The 24530-nt window shown below is 46.6% G+C and overlaps 1 protein-coding gene across 1 annotated transcript in view; it reads left to right on the top strand.

Moving 5' to 3' along the window:
* The window catches only part of LOC306662305 (CUB and sushi domain-containing protein 1-like), a gene marked incomplete at both ends in the record, with an annotated part of 367327 nt that overhangs the window by 322944 nt on the left and 19853 nt on the right, over window positions 1-24530 (top strand). Inside the window, one exon of the mRNA XM_079141802.1 lies at window positions 509-596. Coding sequence (XP_078997928.1) covers window positions 509-596 — 88 coding nt within the window. The remainder of the gene's footprint in view (window positions 1-508; window positions 597-24530) is intronic.

Below are 24530 nucleotides of genomic sequence, written 5' to 3'. Positions count from 1 at the left end.
GAGGTGGTCAGGCTTCAGCAGGAGGACAAGCTCTTGCTGGAAGAGGCTCCAGACTCAAACCTGCACACTGGTGCAAGGAGTGCACTTCTCCTTTTCGTTCAAGGCTAAGCACAGTCAAGTCAGGTTGAAGATACAATAGGAGGCTCTATTGAAAGGCCTGGCAGAGCCCTTTCTACACTGCTCGTCCTGGGGACGGGTTGAGGCCATCTTTGTGAGCCCAGGCATGCGTGTACTGCTGCCACTCTCTGCCATGCTCCTCGGTGTGACATGGGATGATTGAAATAAGCACATGCATTTTAATTAAGCTTTGGTCTGTCCCACAGATAAAAGCAAAAATTAAAGACGTTTTCAATCTTTCATTGGAAAGCAGCCTCGATTATATTGAATAAGAACACAGGCCTATTCTAATGGGCTAAGCTGTCTTAATTCCTAGAGCACATGTTGAACTCATCCCCTGGTGTTCCCCCGGGGCTGTGCCGCATCCTCACATGGCTTCTCTCTGTTTCAGTGAGTCAAGGCGGCGTGGCCCTGGTCTCCGACATGTGTCCAGATCCTGGGATTCCAGAAAATGGCAGAAGAGCAGGCTCTGACTTCAGGTAGGCCTCGGTCCTGTGTGAAAGCCGGTTGTCCCTCACCCACCCTGTCACTTTGTTTAACTCTTCTGCCCTTTTAATTTACATGACTTCTCAGTCATCACAGGACTGGTCTACGTGCAGATCTGTAAAACATGCTGGACGTTTCCAGATACTCTAGAACTGAAACCCTTCAGTATATGAGCCAACAAACACTTTAAATGTATGTGATCATATTTGTCTTCAGAGGGTTTTTTCCTTGTTTTTAATCTGTTGCCATTTGAAATTCTAATGCTTTTAATATTCAAAAAGGGAGGAAAAATTAAATCATAGACTGATAACCATTCCATTACATAAACCTTCAAAGTGATCAGGGTCAGTGGCAGTCAGTGCGATTCATTCAGAAAATGTGATGAGTCGTTTCACCAGGGTCACGAGGGCCTGGGCCTTCTCTCCTACGGCTGCGTTAGGAACGCAGCTGCAATTCAAGTCCCGCGGTTCCTTTGGAGTCGACATGTCTTTACCCTGGACTTGTGTGGACTTTGAATCAGTGATAGTAAAACTGAAGAATCAAGATCCAAGGGAACAAGGATCGAGTTGTTCCTCCCATGCTCGCTCCATTTTGAAGGAAGAAACATAAGGGGGTCAGGGGACAGAGGATCATGGCTAGTGAAGCCCGCAGACCCTGGGGGCCATTGATGCTAATGGAAGGGAAGAGGAATGTCACTCAGGGAAACCAGGGCAGCCGCGGCTTGTTTGAAAGTAGTAGTGACTTTCCGTTGCCAATAGCACAATGCCATAGAAGGGGGATTATAAAACAGCAAAGAAAAGTTTCATTTTGACTTCCAGATCTGGAGGGCTCAGGTGGAGGGACTACACCTGGTGATGGAGTTCTTGGTAGCAGTGTTCCAAAGTGGTTCAGAGGATCAGCCAGGGAGGGGAGGCACTTGTGAATGTACCTACATCTTCTGGGATCTCTCTCCCTCTTCCCCCAAAGTCCCAGGATTCAGCCTTGGGGGCTCCACACTGACCACCTGGTCTATTCCCTGCCACCTCCGGAGCCCTGCTTCTCAGCATGGCAGGGCTCAATTTCACCCCTCCCTACCTTCCGGGGGGCTTAAATGTCACCACATGAGCCTCAGAGGACACAGTGGAGCCATATCCACAGCGTTGGACAGTGGCTTGCTCTCACATGAAAGGAGGAGGGTGCAGCCCACCCGTGGATCAGCAGGAGTGAACCCAGGAGGGGCCCGGACTGAGGCGTTCAGAGCCACTGATTCAGCTCAGGGTCCTTGGAGGCCAGCCTCAAGATGGGCTCTTAGTCAAGTGGTGTTTTGTTTCTTCTTTCCAACTGTTCTGATTCTGGCCAGGAGGAGGGAACCAGGTGGTGCATATCCGGGGCCCCTCAAGCCAGCAGGTAGGGTCTGATCTCACAGCAGACTCACCACCTCTATTAGGTCATTGTTTTCCAGCTCTATGTTGTTTTCATGACTGCAAGTTTATAGTGATCAAATAATATAACACTTCAGAAATGATTCAAAAATCTACTAAATTAACTAAAAACGTAAAACATTATTTTCATCATCTATGGTGAGTGTATATATATATTCATACATCTATATACACGTAGCTGAGAAGATGCTTTTTCTTTCTTTTCCTTGCCTGAGTGCACTACCTAGTATGAACTCATACTTCAAGGCTGACTAGAAATGGTGAGAGATCTGTGCCTTATTTCTGAGCTTATACAGGAAAAAGTCTGGTTTTAACCATAAATATAGTATCAGTCCTACATTCTTCAGAGATGCCCTGTGAGGTCTAGGATATAATCTTCTACTTTTAATTTGTTGAGAGTTTGTATTTTTTAAATAAAAATGGATACAGGATTTAGTCAAATGGTTTTTCTACATCTACGTGGGTGATCATTTGTTTAATTTGTTAATATGATGAATAAATGGATGTTCCAATATCAAAACAACCTTGCCTTATGGAATAAAATTAATTTGGTCATGATGTATTATCCTTTTTATATGCTATTGGATTTTACTTGCCAAAATTTGTTCAGATTCTTTGCGTGCACAGTCGTCATTGATATGGAGTCTTGTAATTATTTTGTCTGGATTTGCCATCAGAGAAACACTGGTCTCATAAGATTAATTTGGAAACGTTCTCTTCTCTGGGATATTCTAGAAAAATTTGTGTGTAATTGGTAATTTTTTTCTTAAATGTTGGGAAAACTCATAAATGAAGCTATCAGAAACTGGAATTTTCTTATGAAGTGAGTTTTTATTCTAGTTATAAATTCATATTGTTTTCTACTTAAAGGTCTATTTGTGTTACCCATTTCCTACTTCAAAGAACTGCTAGTTTTTGTCTTTCAAGGAATTCTAAAATTTTATTTAAGTTGTCAAATTTACTCCAAAAACTTTCCATAGTATTTCCTGTATCCTTTGAATTATGGGTGATGCCACAGCTCAAATTCCTCATGTTCATAACTTGTGTTTTTCTTACTTTACTGGATCCATTCGGCAAGTAAAATGTCAATACTATTGATCTTCTAAAAACAAAATTTAGTTCACTGATTTTCCCTATCATTTGTCTTCAATTTTATTGATTTCTCCTTTTTGTTATTTAACTCAACTTGTTTTAATCCTTTTCTGATTATTATGAGCTTTGTTCTTTTTCTAGTTTCTTAAGGCTGAAGCTGAGATCAGTGATTTAAGTCCTTTTTCTTTTTTAACAAGGGTGCCTAAATACCCTTATTTGTAGCACTAATGCTATCAATTTTCCTTGAAGAACTGCTTTGACTGTGTCCCTTCAATTTTGATGTTATGTTTTCATTTTCATGCAGTTCAAATATATTTTTATTTTCCCTTATGCTTCCTTTTTGGTTCCATATGCGATTTAGCTTTGAAATGTATGATGATTTTTTCCAAGCATCTTTGTGGTCAAAGAGCAAGATTTGTACACTGTACACCTGGGATCCCTTTAGCTGTCTTGACAGTGGCTGAGCATGTGCTCTAGCTTGGTGAATGCTCCATGGGACCTTGAACAAAACGTATATCTTACTGCTGAGTGAAGTGTTGTGTAAAGACCATTTTATTCACAGGATTGGCAGTGTTGTTAGTAACTTCACATTACTGTGACCAAGACACCTGAAAAGAACAACTTAGAGAAGGGAAAGTTTATTTGGGGCTCACAGTTTCTCTCTCTGAGCCAAGGAAAAGCAGCACATCATGGCGGATGGACTAGGAGGAGGATCACTTGTCCATTCTTGGCAGCCAGGAAACAGAGAGAGGGAGGGAAGGGAGGGAGAGAGGAGAGAGGAGAGGAGAGGAGGGGAGGGGAGGGAGGTGGAGAGGAAAGAAGAAAAGAAGATGAAGAGGAGGAGGAAGAAGAGGGGAGGGAGGGAAGGAAGGAGAAAGAGGGGTGAAGGGGCCTAGGAAAGATAGACTCTTTGGGGCTCAGCCCCAGTGACCCATCTTCTCTAACCAGGCCCTGCCCCACCTGCCTAGCTACCACCCAATCCATTCAGCCTTGGCTGACCGATTAGGTTACGGCTCTCACAATCATTCTACCTCTGAATGCAGCAACTAACGCAGGAGCTTCAGGGGTTACCTCATATCCAGACCACACAGAAACTCATGAGAATCTCCTGCTGAGATTGTGGATTTACGGGTTTCTCCTTACACCTGCCTCAGTTTTTGCTTCTTGCAATTTGGATATGTTAATAGGTAAATGAATTTTAAAACTGCTATGCTTTTTGTTGAATTGATACTTTTGACATTATAACTCCTTATTCTTGGTAATATTTTTTATTCTGTAATCATATTTGTTCATATTACAAAGCATCTCATCAGAAAAACCTTGAGGCATTGAGACTGTCAAGCTCGTGGTGGCAGATACGATTTCAAATATTCTAATTTTTACTAGATGATTTCAATTTTGTCACTGGCTACAAATTTTGTCAGTTATTTTCTTTGAAGTAAAAGACTAATTCGTTTGTTTTTGAAGGAAAATGTCTGACAAATAGTCAGACGTTACCAATGATGGTTTGTCAGTAGTTCCTTCGAAGGACGAGTGGGTGGGGGAGCAGGCAGAGCATCTGGCTCGGAGGTCACACTGAGGCACGTGTGCTTGCCCTCCGGGCCTCCCCGGGCTCAGTGTGCACTGCAAATGCCTTGTACCCTGGCGTGTTGAGACAAGAGAGGTCAGCACTTCCCCTGCTGCAGCAGGGTTCTCAAGTAGCCTGCTTCTCTGCTGGGCACAGCTCTGTCACTTGGTGAGTGCTGTACCTTCTGCGTTTCCCACCATTGCTTTGCTCCCTTGGTGAAACGGCACCAGGAAGCAGAGGGCATGCACCACGTTACTCTTCTTTAAAATAACTTTGACTTCAAAGACCCTCTGAAAGTATCCCTTTCTGGGGACCAGCAGGCCGCACCTTGAAAGAGATGTGCTGGGCGTGCAAGCTGATTCTACCAGCATAAAGAATATTGTTGGGGTCACAAGGAAAAAATCCAGAACATATGAAGAAAGAAGCATGCTGTTCATTCGTTTGCTACATTGTGACTGCAGTGGAGTGGCCATCCCATTCCATGGGACGTCCTGCTTCCTGACAGTGCCACATTGTGTGACAATCGTGGGTGTCAGAGGCATAAGCCCTTTATCGAGACCCTACCTAGACCACCGTCTTTCCCATGGACAGCAGAACACACGTGGTCCTCATGCACACTGGGGAGCACAGCTGTGCATAAAAGTGCCAAGTGACCCTTAAAGCCAAGGACACGGGACCACGCCCACCCAGCACATAATAAGTTCTCTGCAGACGTCAATGTTTATAACAGAGGGAGGAATTCTGAGACTGCTTTTAATGAAAGCCAATTCCGTTCTTTCTAGATTCTAATGATCATAATGACTAATACATGATCCAAACTAAGGACCAACACAGTCAAGATGAGTGGATGAATTCATTTGCAGTTGGCACTGTGATCATGTTTTATATGAAAAAAGCTCACTTTATTAAGTTGGTAAAATAGTCCCCATCTGGTTTTATTTATATTGTTTATGGAAATCTTTTTCCCAGAGGCAATCTAAATATTAATTCCAGTATTATATATAAATTATTTAAAGTAAATGAAGCTTAAAACACAAAGCTTTCTCATTTGAACTCAGTTTGAGGACAGTCCACCCTCTAAAGACCAAGTGTTTCTTTTAGAACCGAGTGCAAACCACATGGATGGAAACCTCAGACACCTGGCAAGGAAGGGCCCAGCCGGTGGGAGGGGGTCAGGTGGAGCCTGATAGTGCAGTTCCAGGACTCCCCATGACAGACAGCATCTATACCTCTGTCCAGGCAAATACGATCATCTTGACTTTTATAGAGAGAGCTCCTGAAATTCAAAATGTTGACCACGTTCTGCGTCTTGTTAGGGTCAGTTAGGATTTGAGCTGGGTCTGGTGGGGTCAAGCCCTGTTCCCCTTGCTGATCCATAACAAGGATAATTACAGTGACTGCACATTTTCACACCGCTGTGCTGGACCACTGGATGAGGCCTGCGGATTGTGGACTCCCCAAAGTAGCCAGATCAAGAGATGGTTGAGAGCCACACTGGAGCCCGGTCTTCCAGCCACGTGCTTTAGCACAGGGTGCGTTTCAAGTGACCGCTGAGCGTGAGTGTCCTGCTGCTCACTGCAGGCACTACAGAGTCTTCCTGTATATTATTCTTGATCTTAAGATACATCCTGTAAAAACCTCTTTATCACCTTTAACAGATGCCACATGGCATTGAGGGAGCCCCGTGCTCTGAAACCTGGACTTCCTGTCTGCTCCTACCCCGCCCCACAGGCCCCCACAGGCCCCAGACCTGCCCTACTGCAGCGTGGCCTCTGCGCCCTCATGCTTCACCTTGCTGTTGTGACGTCCTCCACTCACCTTCTTCCCCCACACTGTGAGCGGCCACCTGGCTCTCCTTGGAGGTTCTCAGGAGCAGAGCCGGGCAGAGCAGAGATGGCTGCCGGGCACACAGGCGAGGAGCTCAGACACGCACAGTCCACAGCCCGTGGTCTGCTGGGTGCAGTTCCTCCGTGGCAGGGAACATGTCCCATCCCTGCCGCCTTCCTCACAGCACCCGCACATCTGCCCAGTAGGTGCTCGCCATTCCCAGGCCCTTCAGGCCTCCTGCGTCTCTGGGTTTGCGGCACCGATTTGCATTTCCTTCATCTGTCTCCCTAAATGGTGAGCCTGAACGAGAGGGGCAGGCTTGCTGACTTTGATTCTCACTCCTCTGCCCAGCACCAGGTAGACGTGTTCTCCATTGAACTGGGTTAAATCGCACTAACAAGCCCGTCCCTTGGGGCTAGAGGACCGTGGCCTCATTAGGTCTCTGTTAAGCCCATTTAGTTAACCAGTGCAGGTCAGAGGACAGATGAACACTGTTTAGGGAAAAGATGCCTCTGCCCAAAGGGGCATTTGGAGACTGGATGAGTGAGAGTTATTTCCTAAAATCTGAGTCTTTAGTTTACGTCATGGATACGCAGATATCGACACTCAGGCCAGATGCTTCTGTTCTTGCACCTTTTTATCCTTTTAAAAGATAAACTTCTATTTTTAATTTTCTTTTGTGAATACATATGAAGTTACAGGACATCAAGTGGGGTTACTCGTTGCGGAATGGAAGGAGACATCGAGGTACATGCAGGAAGCGCCAGGTGGCCAGTGACAAGCAGAGAAGGGTAGAGGCCCACACCTCTTGAGCCAAGGCCGCTCTTTCCACTGTCCACACGTGGCTTCACCTGCTGGCCCAGTCCCTGCGTGGTGCCACCCTTCTCCATGCTGGCCAGTGAGAGGCAGCAGAGCCACGTGCCCCTCTGTGCAGGAAACAGCCTGCGCTAGCAGACGGGTGTTGTCCAGGAGGAGGTCGCTCTTCTTTCCTCGCGGGCTGCTCCTCCTTGGTGCCTCTGCTCCGAGTCATGCACTCTGTGACGGAGCGATGGGAGAAACACAGGCGCCTCCCTCACCGCAGGCTGTGGTGTGGGGCCTGGGGTACCCGTGTCACCCTCTCCTCATTATTATGGTGGAGAGGAAAGGGGAGTCCTGTCCAGACACCCACCATCTCCATCCTGAATGCTTGTTTTTGTGTGTAAATCTTTTTATTGCGTCTTACTTTTCAAATGTGTCATAATGGAAAACTCAACTAGACTTACACGATTGGCACAGGTTATTCAGGCACCGAGGTCCTCTTACGGGCCCTCTCACTGAGCTCTCCCGTATTTCCACGTTTGAGATTTTCTTCGTGGTGTGTTGCTTTCTTCATCCCAGTGAGCCTGAGGGTCAGGCTGGTGGGTCCGCCCCTTCAGGAGCCGGCTCAGGGCCACATCCCGGCTGTGCTGCCTGCTGCAGACTCTGCACTCCCACACCTTCGCTGCCTTGGGACTCCCCTCCCCTCTGGGACCGCCGGCTGAAGCCCCTGCCTGCCTCTGGGTACCGTGTTGTTTTAGGAAGCACAGTGCAGGTGTGAACACCAGCCTCCCCATACGGAGAGGGAATGGTTTTATTTGCTATCACATTCCCCGTGCCCAGCACCGAGCGTGGCTCACAGCGAGCATTCAGGAATCATTGTTATGTCTCTTATTTTTATTTTTACATAGGAAACATTTGCATTTACATACTGGAAGGTAGCCGATAAACATGGAGTGGATATGCAGAATGTTGATTCTTCAGGTACATTCTTGGGAACATAATTATTTCAATAAGAGAGCATCTATTCATTCAATCCACAGAGCGCATTTGGCACTGAGCTCCTGCCGCTGGTGAGATCATTTACGCACATCATTGCTCATCTTAATAAAGAGGAGAAAATATGGGTTCTCTTACTGCTCTCGTTAAAATACCACCAGGTTATTCTGCTTGCTCTTTCCTACCAATTAAAAAAATCAATTTGCTAGTAAGAGAAGATTTTAAGTTTTAGAATAAAGACCATATTGATGCTTTATTGAAATGAAATCTGGGAACCGTGGTGGAAACCTTAAGAAATCTAAACAATGAAGCTTTGTTTCTGGTCGGCGGAGTTTTCCAGACCTTGTATCTGATTCCTTCCCAGTCCGTGTTCGGAAATGTAGTCCAAGAACTGCACTACATTTCTCCAAGCTGTGCGTGGCTCTGTGGGTGACCTCCTTGCCACTCAGCTGCACGGGAAGAGCAAGGATGCAGAGGAGGAGGGAGCGTTGCTTTCAGAGGCTCCGTGTGAACCCAACCGGCCTGCCCAAGGGCACGTACCCTTATGTACCCTCCGCAGCCTCCTGCACTTGGATCTGCAGCACCCATGTCCTTGGCCTGCTCAGAGTGCCTTTGAAATTCAAAATTTAAAACTGAGGACATAATACACCTCCGTGCCCTACCTGAAGGCAGGCACACACGCTTCTAAGGATCCCCTGCTCCAAAGGAACTGCGCGAGTCTCACTCAGAAAGATAGGCGACCGAGATTGCTGCTCTTTGGAGGCCACAGGCTCTATCTACAAGAACCCCGTGAAGAAAGCCACAGCCAATATTTTCCTGTTGGCACTATTTGAAACCTTTATGTCCCTTTGAAAAAGGATCACTGTGAACTCTTCAGATAGCGATTATCTGGCTAGAGCTGCTTCTGATGAAGAACTCCGCCCCCGGGACCCAGTGCACTGTCTTCCCCAGTCCTTTCAGTGTCTGTAATAGCACAAATTTTTTCAAAGTAATAAAAGATCCATTTAAATAATTTTCTGGGGAAATAGATCATAGGTCATTGATACTGAAGTACATTGATTTGCCAAAATGCACAGGATGATTGGAGAACTGGCCCACTGTTCATGATCATCAGAAATGGCAGGATAGTAATGGATAGTAATGCCCCTGAAACTCTCCTCTGTAACCCGGGTTCTCTGCTTCGTGGTTCTTCATCTGTGAAAGCACAGGTCACAATAGGTACGCCATTACTGTGGGGCCGTGCCCTGGGATGGGGAGCCACAGTTCTGCTGTGGTCATTGTCGAATGAGGTTCCCCAAAGCCTGGAAGGTGCTCCTCAGGGGTACCAACCACCCAAAGCCCAGGGCAGGCATGTGAGATGGTAGACGAGATAGCCTGGGCTGCCCAGCTAAGGTGAGCACCGCAACTGCCAGCGTGCAGGAACCAGCAGCCCACTCCTCTGGGGCACCCTTTTCTGCTCTAACTTTCTGATCCTTTAAGACGTCTTTACTACTGCAGATTGTCCATTGTAGTTGTCTCTCTGCTTCCACCAGAAGTGTGCTGGACAGTGGGAGGGGGGTGAGCTTCTCGGCCTGCACGACACAGGAGTACTTCGGCTTCCCGAAGGCTCTGGGCCTTTCCATTAGGTACTCTCTCCACTTACCCCAAATATTCTGATTTCATTGGTCAGGAATTTGGCCTGGGTGTTAGGGTTTTGTTTTTAATTTTTTATTTGTTCCTAGTATACATGGCAGTACAATGCATTTGGACACATCATACACAAATGGAGTGTGACTTCTCGTTCTTCTGGTTGTATATGATATGGAGTTACGCAGGTGGCGTGATCATATATGCTCACAAGGAATAATATCCTACTCATTCTATCATTCCTACCCCCAACTCCCTCCCCTCACCCTACTCCCCTCTGTCTAATCCAAAGTATTTCTGTTCTTCCCTAGCCTCCCCTTTATTGTGAAGTAGCATTCACATGTCAGAGAAAACATTTGTCCCTTGGTTCTTTGGGGTTGGCTTATTTCATTTAGCATGATATTTTCCATCTCCATTCATTGACCTGCAAATGCTATAATTTCATTCTTCTTTAAGGCTGAGTAATATTCCATCACATGTGCGTGTATGTATGTGTACATGTGTGTGTACATATATATCACATCACTATTTATCCGTTCATCTGTTGAAGGGCATCTAGGTTGGTTTCATAGTTTGGCTATTATGAATTGAACAGCTATAAAGGATGTGGCTGTGTCGCTGTAGTATGTTAAGTCCTTTAGGTATAAACCGAGGAGTGGGATAGCTGGGTCAAATGGTGGTTCCATTTCAAGTTTTCTGAGGAATCTCCATACTGCTTTCCATATGGTTGTACCATTTTGCATTCCCACCAGCAATGTATGAGTGTGTCTTTTTCCCCACATTCTTTCCAACATTTACTGTTGCATGTATTCTTGATAATTGCCATTCTGAGTGGACTAAGATGGAATCTCAGTATAGTTTTGATTAGGATTTCTCTAATTGCTAGAGATGGTGAACAATTTTCATATATTTATTGATTGATTATATATTCTATGAAGTATCTATTCAGTTCCTCAGCCAATTTATTTATTTATTTATTTTTGGTGTTTTTTGAGTTTTTTATATATTCTGGAGATTAATGCTTTCTTTGAGGCGCATATGGTAAAGATTTTCTCCTATTCTGTAGGCTCTCTCTTCACATTCTTGACTGTTTCCTTTGCTCTGAAGAAGCTTTTTAGTTTGATTCTGTCCCATTTATTGATTCTTGATTTTACTTCTTGCACTTTTGGAGTCTTTTTAAGGAAATCAGGTCCTAAGCTGACATGGTGGAGATTTGGGCCTACTTCTCCTTCTACTAGGCGCAGGGTTTCTGTTCTAGTGCCTAAGTCTTGGATCCAGTTTGAGTTGTTTCATGCAGGGTGAGAGAGAGAGGTTTAATTTCATTTTGCTACATGTAGCTTTCCATTTGTTGAATAAGGCTATCTATTCTCTAGTGAATGCTTTTGGTTCCTTTGTCTAGTATGAGATGACTAGATCAAGTGAATTTATCTGTGTCTTCTATTCTGTATTTTTGGTCTACCTGTTTTGGTGCCCATACCAGGCGTATTTTGCTCCTATGCCTATGTAATATAGTTTGACGTCTGGTACCGTGATCCTTCCTGCTTCACTTCTCTTGCTAAGGATTGCTTTGTATTCTAGGTCATGATTCCTTTTTCTAGTGTGTGAAGAATGTCATTGGGATTTTAATAGGAATTGCCTTAAATCTGTATAACACTTTTGGTATTATGGCCATTGACAGTGTTAATTCTGCCTATCCAAGAACATGGGTGGTCTTTCTATCTTCTAAGGTCTTTTTCAGTTTCTTTCTTTAGTGTTCTGTAATTTTCATTGTAGAGGTCTTTCACTTCTTTTGTTAGATTGATTCCCATATATGTTTTTGAGGCTACTGCGAATGAGATAGTTTCCCTAATTTCTCATGCAGTGGATTAATCATTGATGTATAGAAATGCATTTTATTTTGGGGCATTAATTTTATATCCAGTTGCTTTACTGAATTCACTTATTAGTTCTAAAAGTTTTCTGGTGGAATTTTTTGGCTCTTCTAAATATAGAATCATGTTATTGGCAAATAGTGATAGTTTGATTTCTTCTTTTCCTGTTTGTGTCCCTTTAATTTCTTTCTCCTATCTAATTGCTCTGGCTAGAGTTTCTAAGACAATGTTGAATAGAAGTGGTGAAAGGGGGCATCCTTGACTCACTCCAGTTCTTGGCGGGAATGCTTTCAGTTTTTCTCCATTTAGAATGATGCTGGCCTGGGTTTAGCACATATAGCCTTTACAATGTTGAGGAATGTTTCTATTGTCCCTAGTTGTTACAGTGTCTTGAACATGAAGGGGTGCTATATTTTCTCAAATGCTTTTTCTGCATCTATTGAGATGATCATATGATTCTTGTCCTTAAGTATATCAATGTGATGAAATATTTATTGATTTCCATATGTTGAGTCAAACTTGCATCCCTGGGAGAAAACCCCACTTGATCGTGGTGCACTATCTTTTAAATATGTTTTTGTATGTAATTTTTCAGAATTTTACTGACAACTTTTGCATATGTTTTCATCAGGGATATGATGAACTTCTCTGAAGTTTTCTTTCCTTGTGTGTCTTTCTCTGTTTTGGTACGGGTGTGATATTAGCCTTGTAGAATGAATTTGAAAGCATTCCCTCCTTTTCTATTCCATGGAATACTTTAAGGAGTATTGGTATTAGTTCCTCTTTGAAGGTCTTGTAGAACTCGGCTGAGAATTCCTCTGGTCCGGGGCTATTCTTGATTGGTAGACTTTTGATAGCGTTTTCTATTTCATTTCTTGTAATTAATCTGTATAAATCATGTATGTTCTAGTGATTCAGTTTGGGTATGTAATATGTCTCTAGAAATTTGTTGATGTCTCAAGATTTTCTATTTTATTAGAATTTTCAAAGTAATCTCTATCTTCTGTATTTCAGTCTTGTCCATTGTGATATTTCCAATTTCATCATGTATTTTAGTAATTTGAGTTTCTCTCTTTCTCTTCACTAGTGTGGTTATGGGTTTGTCAATTTTATTTATTTTTCCAAAGAACCAATTTTTTGCCCATTTTCAAATTGTTTCTTTTGTTTCAATTTCATTGATTTCAGCTGTGATTTTAATTATTGCCTGTCTTCTGTTTTGGGTGTTGATTTGGGTATTAGGATTTTAAAATATTTTAGTATTTTAAATATTCTATTTAAACATTAAGTTACATTCACTTTAAGTGTACAGATCAGCAGCATGAAGTTCATTCACCTGGTGTCGACCATTATAGCATCCATCCCCAGAGCTCTTCTCATCCTGCAGACCGGAAACTCAGTATCCTACGGCAGTGACTTCACTTCCCCCAGCAACATCCCTTGGTGACCGCCATTCTAGTTTCCAGCTCTGTGAATGAGCTGCTCCAGGTGCCTTGGCATCAGGGTTCTCACAGAGGCCTGGTGTGCTTCCAGTGTGCACTTGACAACCTTTGCACACATGGTTTACACCATTCCTGGTAAGACAGAAGGTGCTTGGGAGGTTTGAAACCATGTTTGATGTCATGTGTAGTCTGGAAATGTCATTCAAAGGCCTTTCCAGTATCTTCTGTCTATACAGCTTCTGTATGTCTGCAGAAGACAGAAGAAACAAGGATTCTGCTCTCACTGCAAAAACATTGTCCAATCTTGGCCTCCATCAAATGACAATCTGGAACAATGGTGAAGAAGCAAGGACAATGAGCAATGTCCATGAGCAGGATTAGTCTGGAGACTAACACTTTTGCTTGGAGACTTCTTGCTCTGCAAAAATGGAGCTACCTCTGCAAGATGCCACCATGCAATACCCGTGGAACCAAGAAGCCAGGCACACCTCCTCTGGAAGCACATGCACAGAAGCCAGTGAGCTTTCAGGAGCTTGTGACCTGTTGTCCAGCTTTCCGTCACAAGATCTGGGGATGCCTTGGTGAGGAACCTCTGTCTACTCAGGGCTGACTGACCTGGAGATCAGCACGGAAACCACAGGGGTAGCTCCTGGGGTTGTTGTAGAGGCCCTGCTTCCTACCCATCCACAGTTTTGATGATTATATTAAAATCATCTTTTTAGTTGATGCAATATTGTTTTTACATGTTTGGAAGAATGTCATTTATGATTAATGCATGTCATGGTGTTCAGATATACTTGGTATTTGGATAGACATAGTATTTCTGTTTCATTTAGCTTTTTCACTGCTATGAATAACAGACTGAGAAGAACAATTTTAGAGGAGGAAAAGTTTATTTGGGGGCTCACAGTTTCAGAGGTCTCAGCCCATAGACAGCCGGTTCCATTCCTGGGACTCGAGGTGAGGCAGGACACCATGGCAAAAGAGTGTGGCAGCAACTCCCATGGTGATTAGAAAGCAGAGAGGACTCCACTCACGAGATACAAATATAAACCACAAAAGCACACCCCTGGGGACCCACCTCCTCCAGCCACACCCCACCTTCCTTCAGTCACCACCCAGTTAATCCTGTCAGGTGAGTAATCACTGATTGGGTGCAGGCTCTCACAACCCCATCATCTCACCTCCAGTCCTTGCACTTTCTCACACATGAGCTCTCACATCCCAACCTAACAGCATCACTCGTTAAAATCACTGCCCTTTTAGACCTTGCTGTAGACTGGAGCGATGCTCTCTGCCTCTTCATTGCAGTTGGCTTCTGATTCCTACTATAATACCACCTGCCCACCATCGTGGAGACCAGAGAGGCAAGTGGGTGGGTAAGTGGGAGAGGCCCCCACTCTCCGGGTAGCATTCTGGAATCTCTGGATGGTGCCTGTGACAGTACAATAGGTCCTTTTCCAACCAACCTCAGAGACTCTCCTTCTAACCTTGTTGGGAATTGCTGGTTAAGAATCTCTACATTTTTCTGTATTTGTGTCCTAGAGGAACAGAGGAGGTAGCTAACCAGAAGCTTTTTATTTTAGCTAGTATCTATTTAAATAAATCACACCCCAAAATAAATCAGTAAAACTCAATCAGTCCATTTCACTCTCCCATCCTATTAAACACTCCTTTGCCTGCAGCTTTCTGAAGTATATTAGAAATGCTTCCTAATCTTCCTCTTCATACAAGTGGGAGCAGGCACATGAAGGTTTAGGAAACTGACGATTTGTTCATGTTTTACTTACTAATGCCCTCAAGTGTGTGTGTGTGTGTTCAATTGACCCCCACTCCCTTTCCCATGCTGAATTTTTGATCAGTGTTTAGCACAACCTTAGAATAAGCAGAGAAGAAGCCCTGTATAGTGCTGGGTCTTTCCTGCCTCCAGAGAAAGTCAACCTGGCTTGCTGTTGAGGGATTCTGGAGACTAATACTTTGCTTGGAGACTTCTTGCTCTGCAAAAATGGAGCTACCTCTGCAAGAGCAAGGCAGTCATCTCATCCTGTTACAGCTTCAGGTGCAAGAGCAGCTCTTCAGATTCCATGCATGGAACAGGTTTTGAGGAGACATGAGAAAAGAACCCAGAGCTCCCAGCTAGGTTGAACCACCTGTAGAAGAACAGGTCAATCTGGTGTGAGCCAGACCAAGAGAGGAAAATACTGCCACATCCAGCGTATATGTGCAGTCTGCAGAGGTGGAAAACACAGAAAAGTGGAAGGGTGCTAGCCAGGTGTGTGGGGAAGGGGTAGACGTTGGCCATGTTACTCTCTAGGCACACTGGGCTCATTGTCTCCATTCTGCAAGAATTGAAGAACAGGACACAGAGATAGCAAGCAAGCCGCGGGTTTATTGCAAAAGAAAGAGAGGTATAGAGATAGACTTCTCCAACAAGGAGGGGTCCCAGAGCTGGGAATCTGGTGGGGGCGTTTTGGCCTGTTCTTTTTATGGTCTCTGGAATTTCCTCCCCTCCTCATCTCCTCCCTTGTGCATGATCTCCTCGCTACTCTTGATTGGTCCCCCCTCTGTCAGGTGTCTGTTTTAGTTTTTCTTTGGTCTGCCTTAGGAGCCTGTGTATGGAAGTGTCCTTCTGACTGGGTTCCCCACATGTGTCCATGAGCACTTTCATCAACCAGGAAGTCAACCTCATCGGAAGACCCTCTCCGTGCCCCTGACCCTGTTGTAGGAAACAGTCTGGTGGAGGAGCAGCAAGCAGCACTCAGAGAGGAGAACTCCAAACTTTATTTTCATGCCCCGAGGGTCCAGAAAAACAAACTCAAATCTGAACCCTGATGATCCAGTTCTCACAACGTTTAGAGGTTATTGGCACCCTATCACTGGGACTGTTTTCTCTTTTTAAAATCATTATTATTTTTCGATTCGTTCTTATTAGTTATACATGACAAGTGGAAGGCATCTTAATACCTTGTACACAAGTGGAGCACGACTCGCACCCTCTTGCTGTCCATGGTGCAGTCACACTGGTCATGTCTTCTTGTGTGTAATACGGTAATGATGTCTGTCTCACGCCGCCGTTCTTCCCATGTCACACCCCTCCCCTCCCCTCTGCCCTACCCAAAGTTCCTCCATTCTTCTGTACCCACCCCATTATGGATTGACATCCATTTATCAGAGAAAACTTTCAGCCTTTGTGTTTGGGGATTGGCTTATTTCGCTTAGCGTGATATTCTTCAGCTCCATCCATATACCTGCAAATGCCATATCATGGATTCAAATTACAAAGCTTCTTCTCAGCAAAGGAAGTAACAAATTACATGAAGAAAGAGCCTACAGAATGGGAGAAAATCTTCACCACATGGACCTCAGATAGAGCACTAATCTCTGGATATATAAAGAACTCAAAAAACTTAACACTGAAAAAACAAATAACCCAATCAATAAATTGGCTAAGGAACCGAACAGATACTTCACAGGAGAAGATATACAACTGATCAACAAATATATGAAAGATGTTCAACATCTTAAGCAATTAGAGAAATGCAAATCAAAACTACTCTAAGATTCCATCTCACTCCAGTCAGAATGGCAGTTATCAAGAACACAAGCAACAGTAATTGTTGGAGAGGATGTGGGGAAAAGGCACACTCGTAGGTTGCTTGTGGTGATACCGCCATTTCCTGGTGACAAGTTCTGCTCCCTCTAATGTTGAAGTTTGAACACTAGAGAAGCAGCCAAGGCAAGCATATTAAGCAAGTTAATTTAAAGGTAATAATACAGACTTCTCCCGGGGGAGAGAAGGGGGCCATGGCTGATGTTCTAAAGTCCCCAGAAGTGAGGGCACCCCATATATTTTATAGGTTAAGGTCTCTTTTGTTCTCCAGTTCTCTCCCCCCTTATCTCTCCTTCCTGCCTACGTGACTAGGCCTGGTTTTGCATTAAGTGAGAAGGTATGGGCAGGGGGAGGGCCAGGGTGATTCAGGCAGGCAAGGGCCCAGGGGGCATTAATTAGCAGCTCCATGCTTGCAGTCCTTGATAAAGGCAGGTAAATTTGGTAATCAATTGGCTCCGGAGATTGTTGACATTCCATTCTTCCAGGGGCAGTCTACAACTTCCAGAGGCAGATGGCTTCATGGCTTCATGGCTTCATTTCCTCGATTTGACCGATCCCCTATTTCTACACTAACTACCTGTCCTTAATTCTGGCTTCAGTGGGACTGCAGATTGGTGCAACAATGATGGAAAGCAGTATGGAGATTCCCCAGAAAACTTTTTTCCTCTTTTAAAAAATGTCCTGACCTACGTGGCTGAGGCCGTGTGCAGGGTCTCTCATGTAAAGCATGCTCACAAAAACAGAAGAAGAGAAGGCTGTTTTCATGGGCATCTGTTAAATTCCCAGTCTGAAAGCTTGGCACAGGGGTGTCTGTGTTTCCGGAGGGGGTATTCAGACTCCTAGAATTTACAATCCAAAGGTAGGGACCCTGGTTAATTAGGCTTCCTGGAGGAAGACTGAGAGGGGAGGGGAACTTACCTTTCCCCAGGCACCAACTTCTTACCATAATGTCGTTATCAATTCATTTCACAACCAGATCTGGTTTGGCCACCCCCCTCCTCACTGGCCATCTTGCCTGACCGCCTCCGGCCTTTATATCTCCTCACTCAATGTCCAGTTGCAGTCTGGCAGGACCATGAATCCAGGGCTCTGATGCTTGACACAGGACTGAGTTATCAGTACCCTACTGTCCCTGGAGCTCTGTTTAGTGGATTTCAGGCTTCCTCACTGTTAGGGGTCGCTGGCTCAGCTGGAGAAACCCTATAACCCCTGTCAGCCGGAAAGTTTAAAAGCTTAATTGTGTCCCTTTGGGAGTCCTCAAGAGAGGGACTACATAGAAGAAGATCATCAACATACTGTAAGAGAAAGGAGGAAACAAATGTGAGAGAGGCAAGATCCTGAGATAACGTTTGGCCAAAGAGATGGGGGCTGTCTCGGAATCCCATGGGAGAACTGTCCAGGTCAGCTGAGAAGAAGCTCGAGTGAAAGGGTCAGTCCAAGTAAAAGCAAAGAGATCCTGTGAATCAGGGTGAAGTGGGACAGTAAAAAATGCATCCTTCAAATCTAGCACTGAAAAGTATGTGGTGGAAGAAGGGATAGAAGAAAGCAGGGTGTAAGGATTGGATACAATGGGAAAGATGGGGACCACTGTGGAGTTAATGATGCGGAGGTCTTGCACTAGATGGTAAGATCCATTAGGTTTCCTAACAGCCAGGATGGGAGTGTTATAAGGTGAGTTGGCAGGGCACAGGAAGCCTTTCTGCCTTAAATCCTGGATGATTGGTTGAAGTCCTATGAGGCTCCTTCGGGGAAGGGGATATTGGGCCTGGGCTGGGTAGGATGTTGGGTCCTTTAGATGAATGAATACAGGTGAGCATTTAGCTACAGAGGGTGTATGGGTGTCCCAGACCTTGGAGTCAACCAGGGAGGGAGGAAGGGGATATGAGGACTCTGTTTGAGCTGTATATTCCTGTAGAGTCATAAGAAGAGGAATAGCAGAGGAGTCTTGGCTAAGGCTCACGGTGGGTGAGAAGGAAATAGAGGCACCCAATTTGGTTAGGATGTCCCTTCCCAGAAGGGGAATGGGACATGAAGGAATTATCAAAAAGGAATGAGTAAAGCCAATGTGTCCTATATGGCAGCTTGTTGGAGGGGTTTGTAAGGGGTTATATGGTTTTCCCTCTACCCTGGCAATAGAGGATTTGGCAGGGGAAGTGGGTCCCCAAAACTCCCGCAGCACTGAGAAGGTGGCTCCAGTGTCTATAAGGAAAAGAATCTGCCTGCCTGCCACCGTAAGGGTCACCCGGGGCTCCTGAGTGGTGATGGTCGTCGGGTGCAAAAGTCCCAGGCCCCTTCATTCATCCATTGCCAATCCCAGCAAGTCGCCGGAGGGAGGGGCCAAGGATGACCTGGCACTTCTCTGAGCACCAGGGCAATCCATTGCCCAATATCCCAGTTGGTGGCATCTTGGACAAGGACTTGGGGGCTGCTGGGGGTTGGGGCAGGCTCGTGCGAAGTGGCCCTCTTGCCTGCACTTGAGGCATGCGCTTGGAGGTCTTCTGGGAGCTTGGGCGCCCCTAGCAGTGGACAGTTGGGCACGTCTAGCTGGCTGAAAGGCTTTGGCCAGCATTTGGTATTTTAATTTTTGTTTTTTTTCTTCCCTTCTGTTATAAACCTTGAATGCCACTGCTAGGGCCTCTGGCTGTGGGGTAAGGGGCCACCTATCCAACTGCCTCAATTTGACCTTTATGTCAGGGTTACTTTGGGAAAAGTAATAAGTCATAAGTAGCTGCCATCCCTCTGGGGTTTCGAGATCCTTGTTAGTGTACCTGAGCATGGCCTCTGTAAGGCGGCTTAGAAATGCTAACGGGTTTTCATCTCTGTCCTGTATTACTTTCTGAAGTTTATCATAGTTAATGGGTTTAATAGTAGCCTTTCGTAGACCTGTAAGGATGCAGGTTTGAAACCTATCCCACTGTAGACATCCAGCCTCGGTATTACAGGCCCAGCCCCAATGGGGTGGGTTGGGGTCGATTGATGAATCTCATCTGCATAATTGCGCACCTGTTCCCAGACTCTCCTGCTCTCCTCAGGGTGTTGGACATGGTTATGTAAATGTCATGCCAGGTAAGGTCATAAGGCTGGGTAAGGTACTGAAATTCCTTAATGAAGGTTGCAGGGTTGGAGGTGAAGGAGCCTAGCCGCTTCTCTATTTGAGACAGATCGGACAGTGAAAAGGGGACATGGACTCTGGTTACTCCCTCCGCGCCAGCCACCTCCTGTAAAGGAGCTAGGACATGCAGGACTGCGTGGTGGGGACTTGGTGGGCTGAGTGGAGGAGCGGAAGGAGAAACGGAATGAGGCCAAGGAGAGGAATGACAGGGGCTTCTGTAGGAGGCCTGTGAGGAGATGACGCATCAGCTGGAAGAGAAAGAAGGGTTAAAAGGGGAGAAGCCAAGAGAGCGTGTTCGGGTTTTGAGGAGAGCAGAGATTAGGTTTAGCAGGAAAGAAAGGAGAAACACGAAGGGGAAGAGTCCCTTTCCATTCACCAGGTCGCCCACATATGTACTTAATTATAACCAGTATAATTAGGCACATAATTATCCTAGTATAAAGCTAGAATTTAGGGTGCCATAAATAGACCATCCTGACTTACTATCTAAAGGACAGTTTGCTCTAATTCAGGGAACAGGTGAAGGTGTTTGAGATTGTTTAATAAACATCTCAGGGGCAGTTTGCTGGGGTGGAAGTCCTAGATCCCATGGTGAAGACTGAGACCCACCGTTAGTGATCAATGGCGTCCCACGACCACTTGCTAGGCAATGAGAAGGTTAGTACACAGGTCTGGTCGTCACACAGTACCAGTGCCTACCGGGCATTAGCCGAGAGAGTTTGAGGACCTGGCCAGGATTTCGAGTGAGATGAAAAATATAAAATGAGCCTCAAACCCTAAGAAAGAATCTCAGCACCATAAAATCAGGAATCCACCCAGCATTAGGACCAACTATAGGGACCAACCGTAACTATGAAAGTCGTGGTTGGAGGCACCCCCACACCTCGGCAGTCTTGAGAGCCCCGATATTCAACGGCTGCTTCTCAGATAGCCAAGATGTGTTTAAGTGGTCAGGGGACTGCCTAAGGGGAACTCACCATTTGGAGTCCAGTGTTGCATGCAGAAAACTGGGTGTCCAGGTAAATGGAAGTGAGCCTCTATCCGCAGCGCTGGGGCTATCACGGATGGGATTCCGCTTGCCAGCGGAAAGACCCATCCCGGGTTTCGGCACCAGATGTTAGGGGTCGCTGGCTCAGTTGTGGCTCACCAATAGCTCCCAGGAAAAAACGCTCCGCAGAAATGCGATCTCACACCAGAGACTTTATTTATGCGGATGATTCACGTCCACTCGGGGCAAAAAGAAGGAAAAAAAAGGAGAAAGATGGCACATGGCTTCTCCCAGATATTGGAATTCGCGGGCTGGAAGGAACCAATCGCAGAGGAGAATTCTTGCAGGCTGACTGATGAACCAATAGCATGTTAGGACCTAACGTGGGAGGCAGGAGATGGCGACAGCGTAAGCTGGAAATTCCTGTAAGAGGGCAACGCAGAATGACAGGTGGTGGGGAGGCTGGAAATTCCTGTACTGGGAGAGGCGGCGGCTTTATACCTTCCACTCACAATGAGAGGGACAACTGGAGAGGCAGCAGCGTTCCTTTGCTTGACTGTGTTCCCGTTTCACCACCTGCGTCAACACACCCCGCGAGCAGCTCTGCACCCAGACGGTGGTCCTGCCCCGGGAGAGTGAGTGGTTGTGTGGAAGTCAACTCTGCTTTCCTTTGTCATCCTTCTTCTCTTAGAAAAGGGGAGGGAGGCAGGACCACCTGTGGCATTCCAGGGACCCAGGCCCCAAGGCCACCTCCCTCATTTACCAGTCCTTGGGTCTCCTTGTCACACAGGCCAGCCATTCGGAGCTTAACAAAAGAGCATCAGGAAGCCTCCATGGCTGTGGGCATGGCGCGTGGGCAGAGGCTCTGGGTGTGGCTGCAGAGCTGGGGCCTCCTCAGGTAGGGAAGGCAAGGATCCCCCCAGGTTGACAAGTGGGTGGCTCCAGAGGAGGGAGGAGCAGGTGCAGAGACCAGGGGACCTGGCCTTGCTTTTGTCCTCAGTCGAAAAGGGCACTGAGGGTGGTCTCCATGGCAGGAGGGCAGATGCACCAATGCACAGCTGCAGGACTTGGGGCCATGCCTCTGCCGGCCTGGTGACCTTGGAAGGTTGAACTCTGTGTCTACCAGCATGGTCTGATGCTAACATCAAGTGCCCCAAGACACTTTCTTTTTTGTTAACCAGTACCCCTGGCTGGCCTCCTCTCAAATTGACTTAGTGCCACCTCATTCTTAAATATGAGAAAAAATTTAAGATTTTGTTTCTAGTGATGACCCATAATTGATATTGGACAAGAGATTATTATAAGAATTCAATATTTGGCGGGGGGGGGAGAGGAGAATTGGATTTAAGTAGATCAAATGATAAACAGCAGAGATTCGAAAATAACTAGAAACGGTGTATTCAGGATTTTAGGAAGTCTTACCAGGAAGCTGTCTGTCTGGGCTACAGGACCTTGCCATTCAGCAGGAATGAGCTGCATTTATTTGCAAATGTTTACATAGCCAGGTCACCTTGTGAAGATAACTTCGGGTCCTGGGGTTTGCATTGTATTGGTCATCTGATCAGAGGATTTCCTGCCAATCAGCTGAAGGCAAGGTTTTAGGGGCACTTCACGCCCATGCAGCAGGACTGAGGAAGTCAAACCAGGCAGATGGGGTGGAGGCTGCAAGCAGGACTCCCAGAGCCAGCAGGCCCATGTCCCACGCCCCTTAGATGACCTGGCTGAGAGACTGGGCCCCAGGACTCTGCTGACCTCTTCTCTGCCCCTGGTCCCTTTGTCAAAGTGAGCCTCACGTGGTGATACCGCCGTTGACCGGTGACGAGTTCTGCTCCCTCTAATGTTGAAGTTTGAACACTAGAGAAGCACGCCAAGGCAAGCATATTCAGCAGGTTTTATTTAAAGGTAATAATACAGACTTCTCCCGGGAGAGAAGAGGGCCATGGCTGATGTTCCAAGAAGTGAGTGCACCCTACATCTTCTATAGGTTAAGGTCTCTTTTGTTCTCCAGTCCTCTCCCCGCTTATCTCTCCTTCCTGCCTACGTGACTAGGCTTGGTTTTGCAGGTGAGATGCAAAAAGTGAGAAGTGGATGGGGCAGGGGGAGGGCCAAAGGGATTCAGCCAGGCAAGGGCCCAGGGGGCATCAATTAGCATCTCCTTGCTGCAGTCCCTGACAAGGGCAGGTAAATTTGGTAATCAATGGGCTCTGCAGATCCTTGACATTCCGTTCTCCCAGGGCGGTCTCCAGCTTCCAGAGGCAGATGGTGTTTGTGGCTTCCATTTCCTCCATTTGACCTGGTCCCCTATTTCTACACTGACTGCCTGTCCCCAGTTCTGTCTTCAGTGGCACTGACTGCCCCTGCATTCCTGGGCCACAGACCCACCCTCCCCAGTAGCTGCCTTGGAATCCGGAGCCCTGACTGACAGGCTCTGCCTAGTCCCATCGGGTGGGGTCTCCTGCCTGCAGAGGCCTTGTGGGCTTCTGACTCTGGTGACATCAGCTCTTGGGGTCTGCCTTCAGGGCCAGGAACAGAGTGGGCCATTGTGGGGACAAGCAGGGCACGGGAGTTGCTGGGAGTGTGTGCGCATAAACTGAGCGCAGTACAGCTGTGTTTGTGGGGCGTGGCTCTGCGCTGGTTCCCTAGAGGATTATTTCACGTTTCTTATGGTGACTTCTGAATTCACCTCTGGACGTCACAGTTTGTGACACGTGTGTCCCTGGGTGCCCCTGCCCTCCTGGCGCATTCTTGCTTGCTATTCCTCTCTGGGGAGCTGGGGAGTGGTGCTGGGGGCACTCTTACAGATGTAGGGTGAAGGATAAATCAGAACACTGAAAGGTCTTGTACTGGGTAGGCAGAAGCTCAGGAGAAAGTATTTGCCAATGTTGCTGAGAAGTTTCTGTATATTTAGGCTTGCTGGTCCATCGCAGGTTGAAGTGATGACTTTCAGAGTAAAGAAAGGCAGCTTGACTCAGCCACTTGGGCAAGTGACCTGGGCCTCACTTTCCTCCACTCCGCGGTGGGACGGGCCACCTCCTTTGCTGAGGCCTTCTCGAGTGCCTGCCCAGCCTGAGTGGTCTGCGTCCCCTGACCCCTCTGCCTCTCCACGCCTGGCTAGCTCCCTGTCACTGGGACTGGTCTGTCCTGCCGTGCACAGCTGTGGCGAGGGCTGTGGAGGGCGCGCAGGCTGCTAGACTCTGCCCTGTCCCTTCCTCTCCCTCCAGCTCTTGCTCAGGCCCACTATGTTCTCGCTCTGGCCGCAGGGCAAAGGGAAAGCTCCATAAGCCATCCTGTGACCCTGAGTCAGGGGCCTCTGTGGCCTCTGGATCCCAAGTCAGAGGTGACTAGTCTGCCAGTTGGAGTCTTGCCAGGATGGGGGTGGGGCTTCTGCCTGTGATCTCAGGAGAGACTCCGGATGAGCTGTGGGAGAGGGGCTTGCAGGAAAGCTCTGCCTGCCCTGCACCAGCTCCTCCAAGCCCTGCGTCCACAAGGACCCATAGTGCCCAACCCTACCCTGCCCGCCCCCTCCCAAAACACAGGGAACAGCTTCTGACTCTCGAGGAAGAGCGAACCCAGGACTTAC

This window comes from Sciurus vulgaris (genome assembly GCF_902686455.1).
Source record: "Sciurus vulgaris genome assembly, chromosome: 5".
In the NCBI taxonomy this organism is placed as follows: domain Eukaryota; kingdom Metazoa; phylum Chordata; class Mammalia; order Rodentia; family Sciuridae; genus Sciurus; species Sciurus vulgaris.
This window is presented reverse-complemented; position numbering and strand designations above follow the sequence as displayed.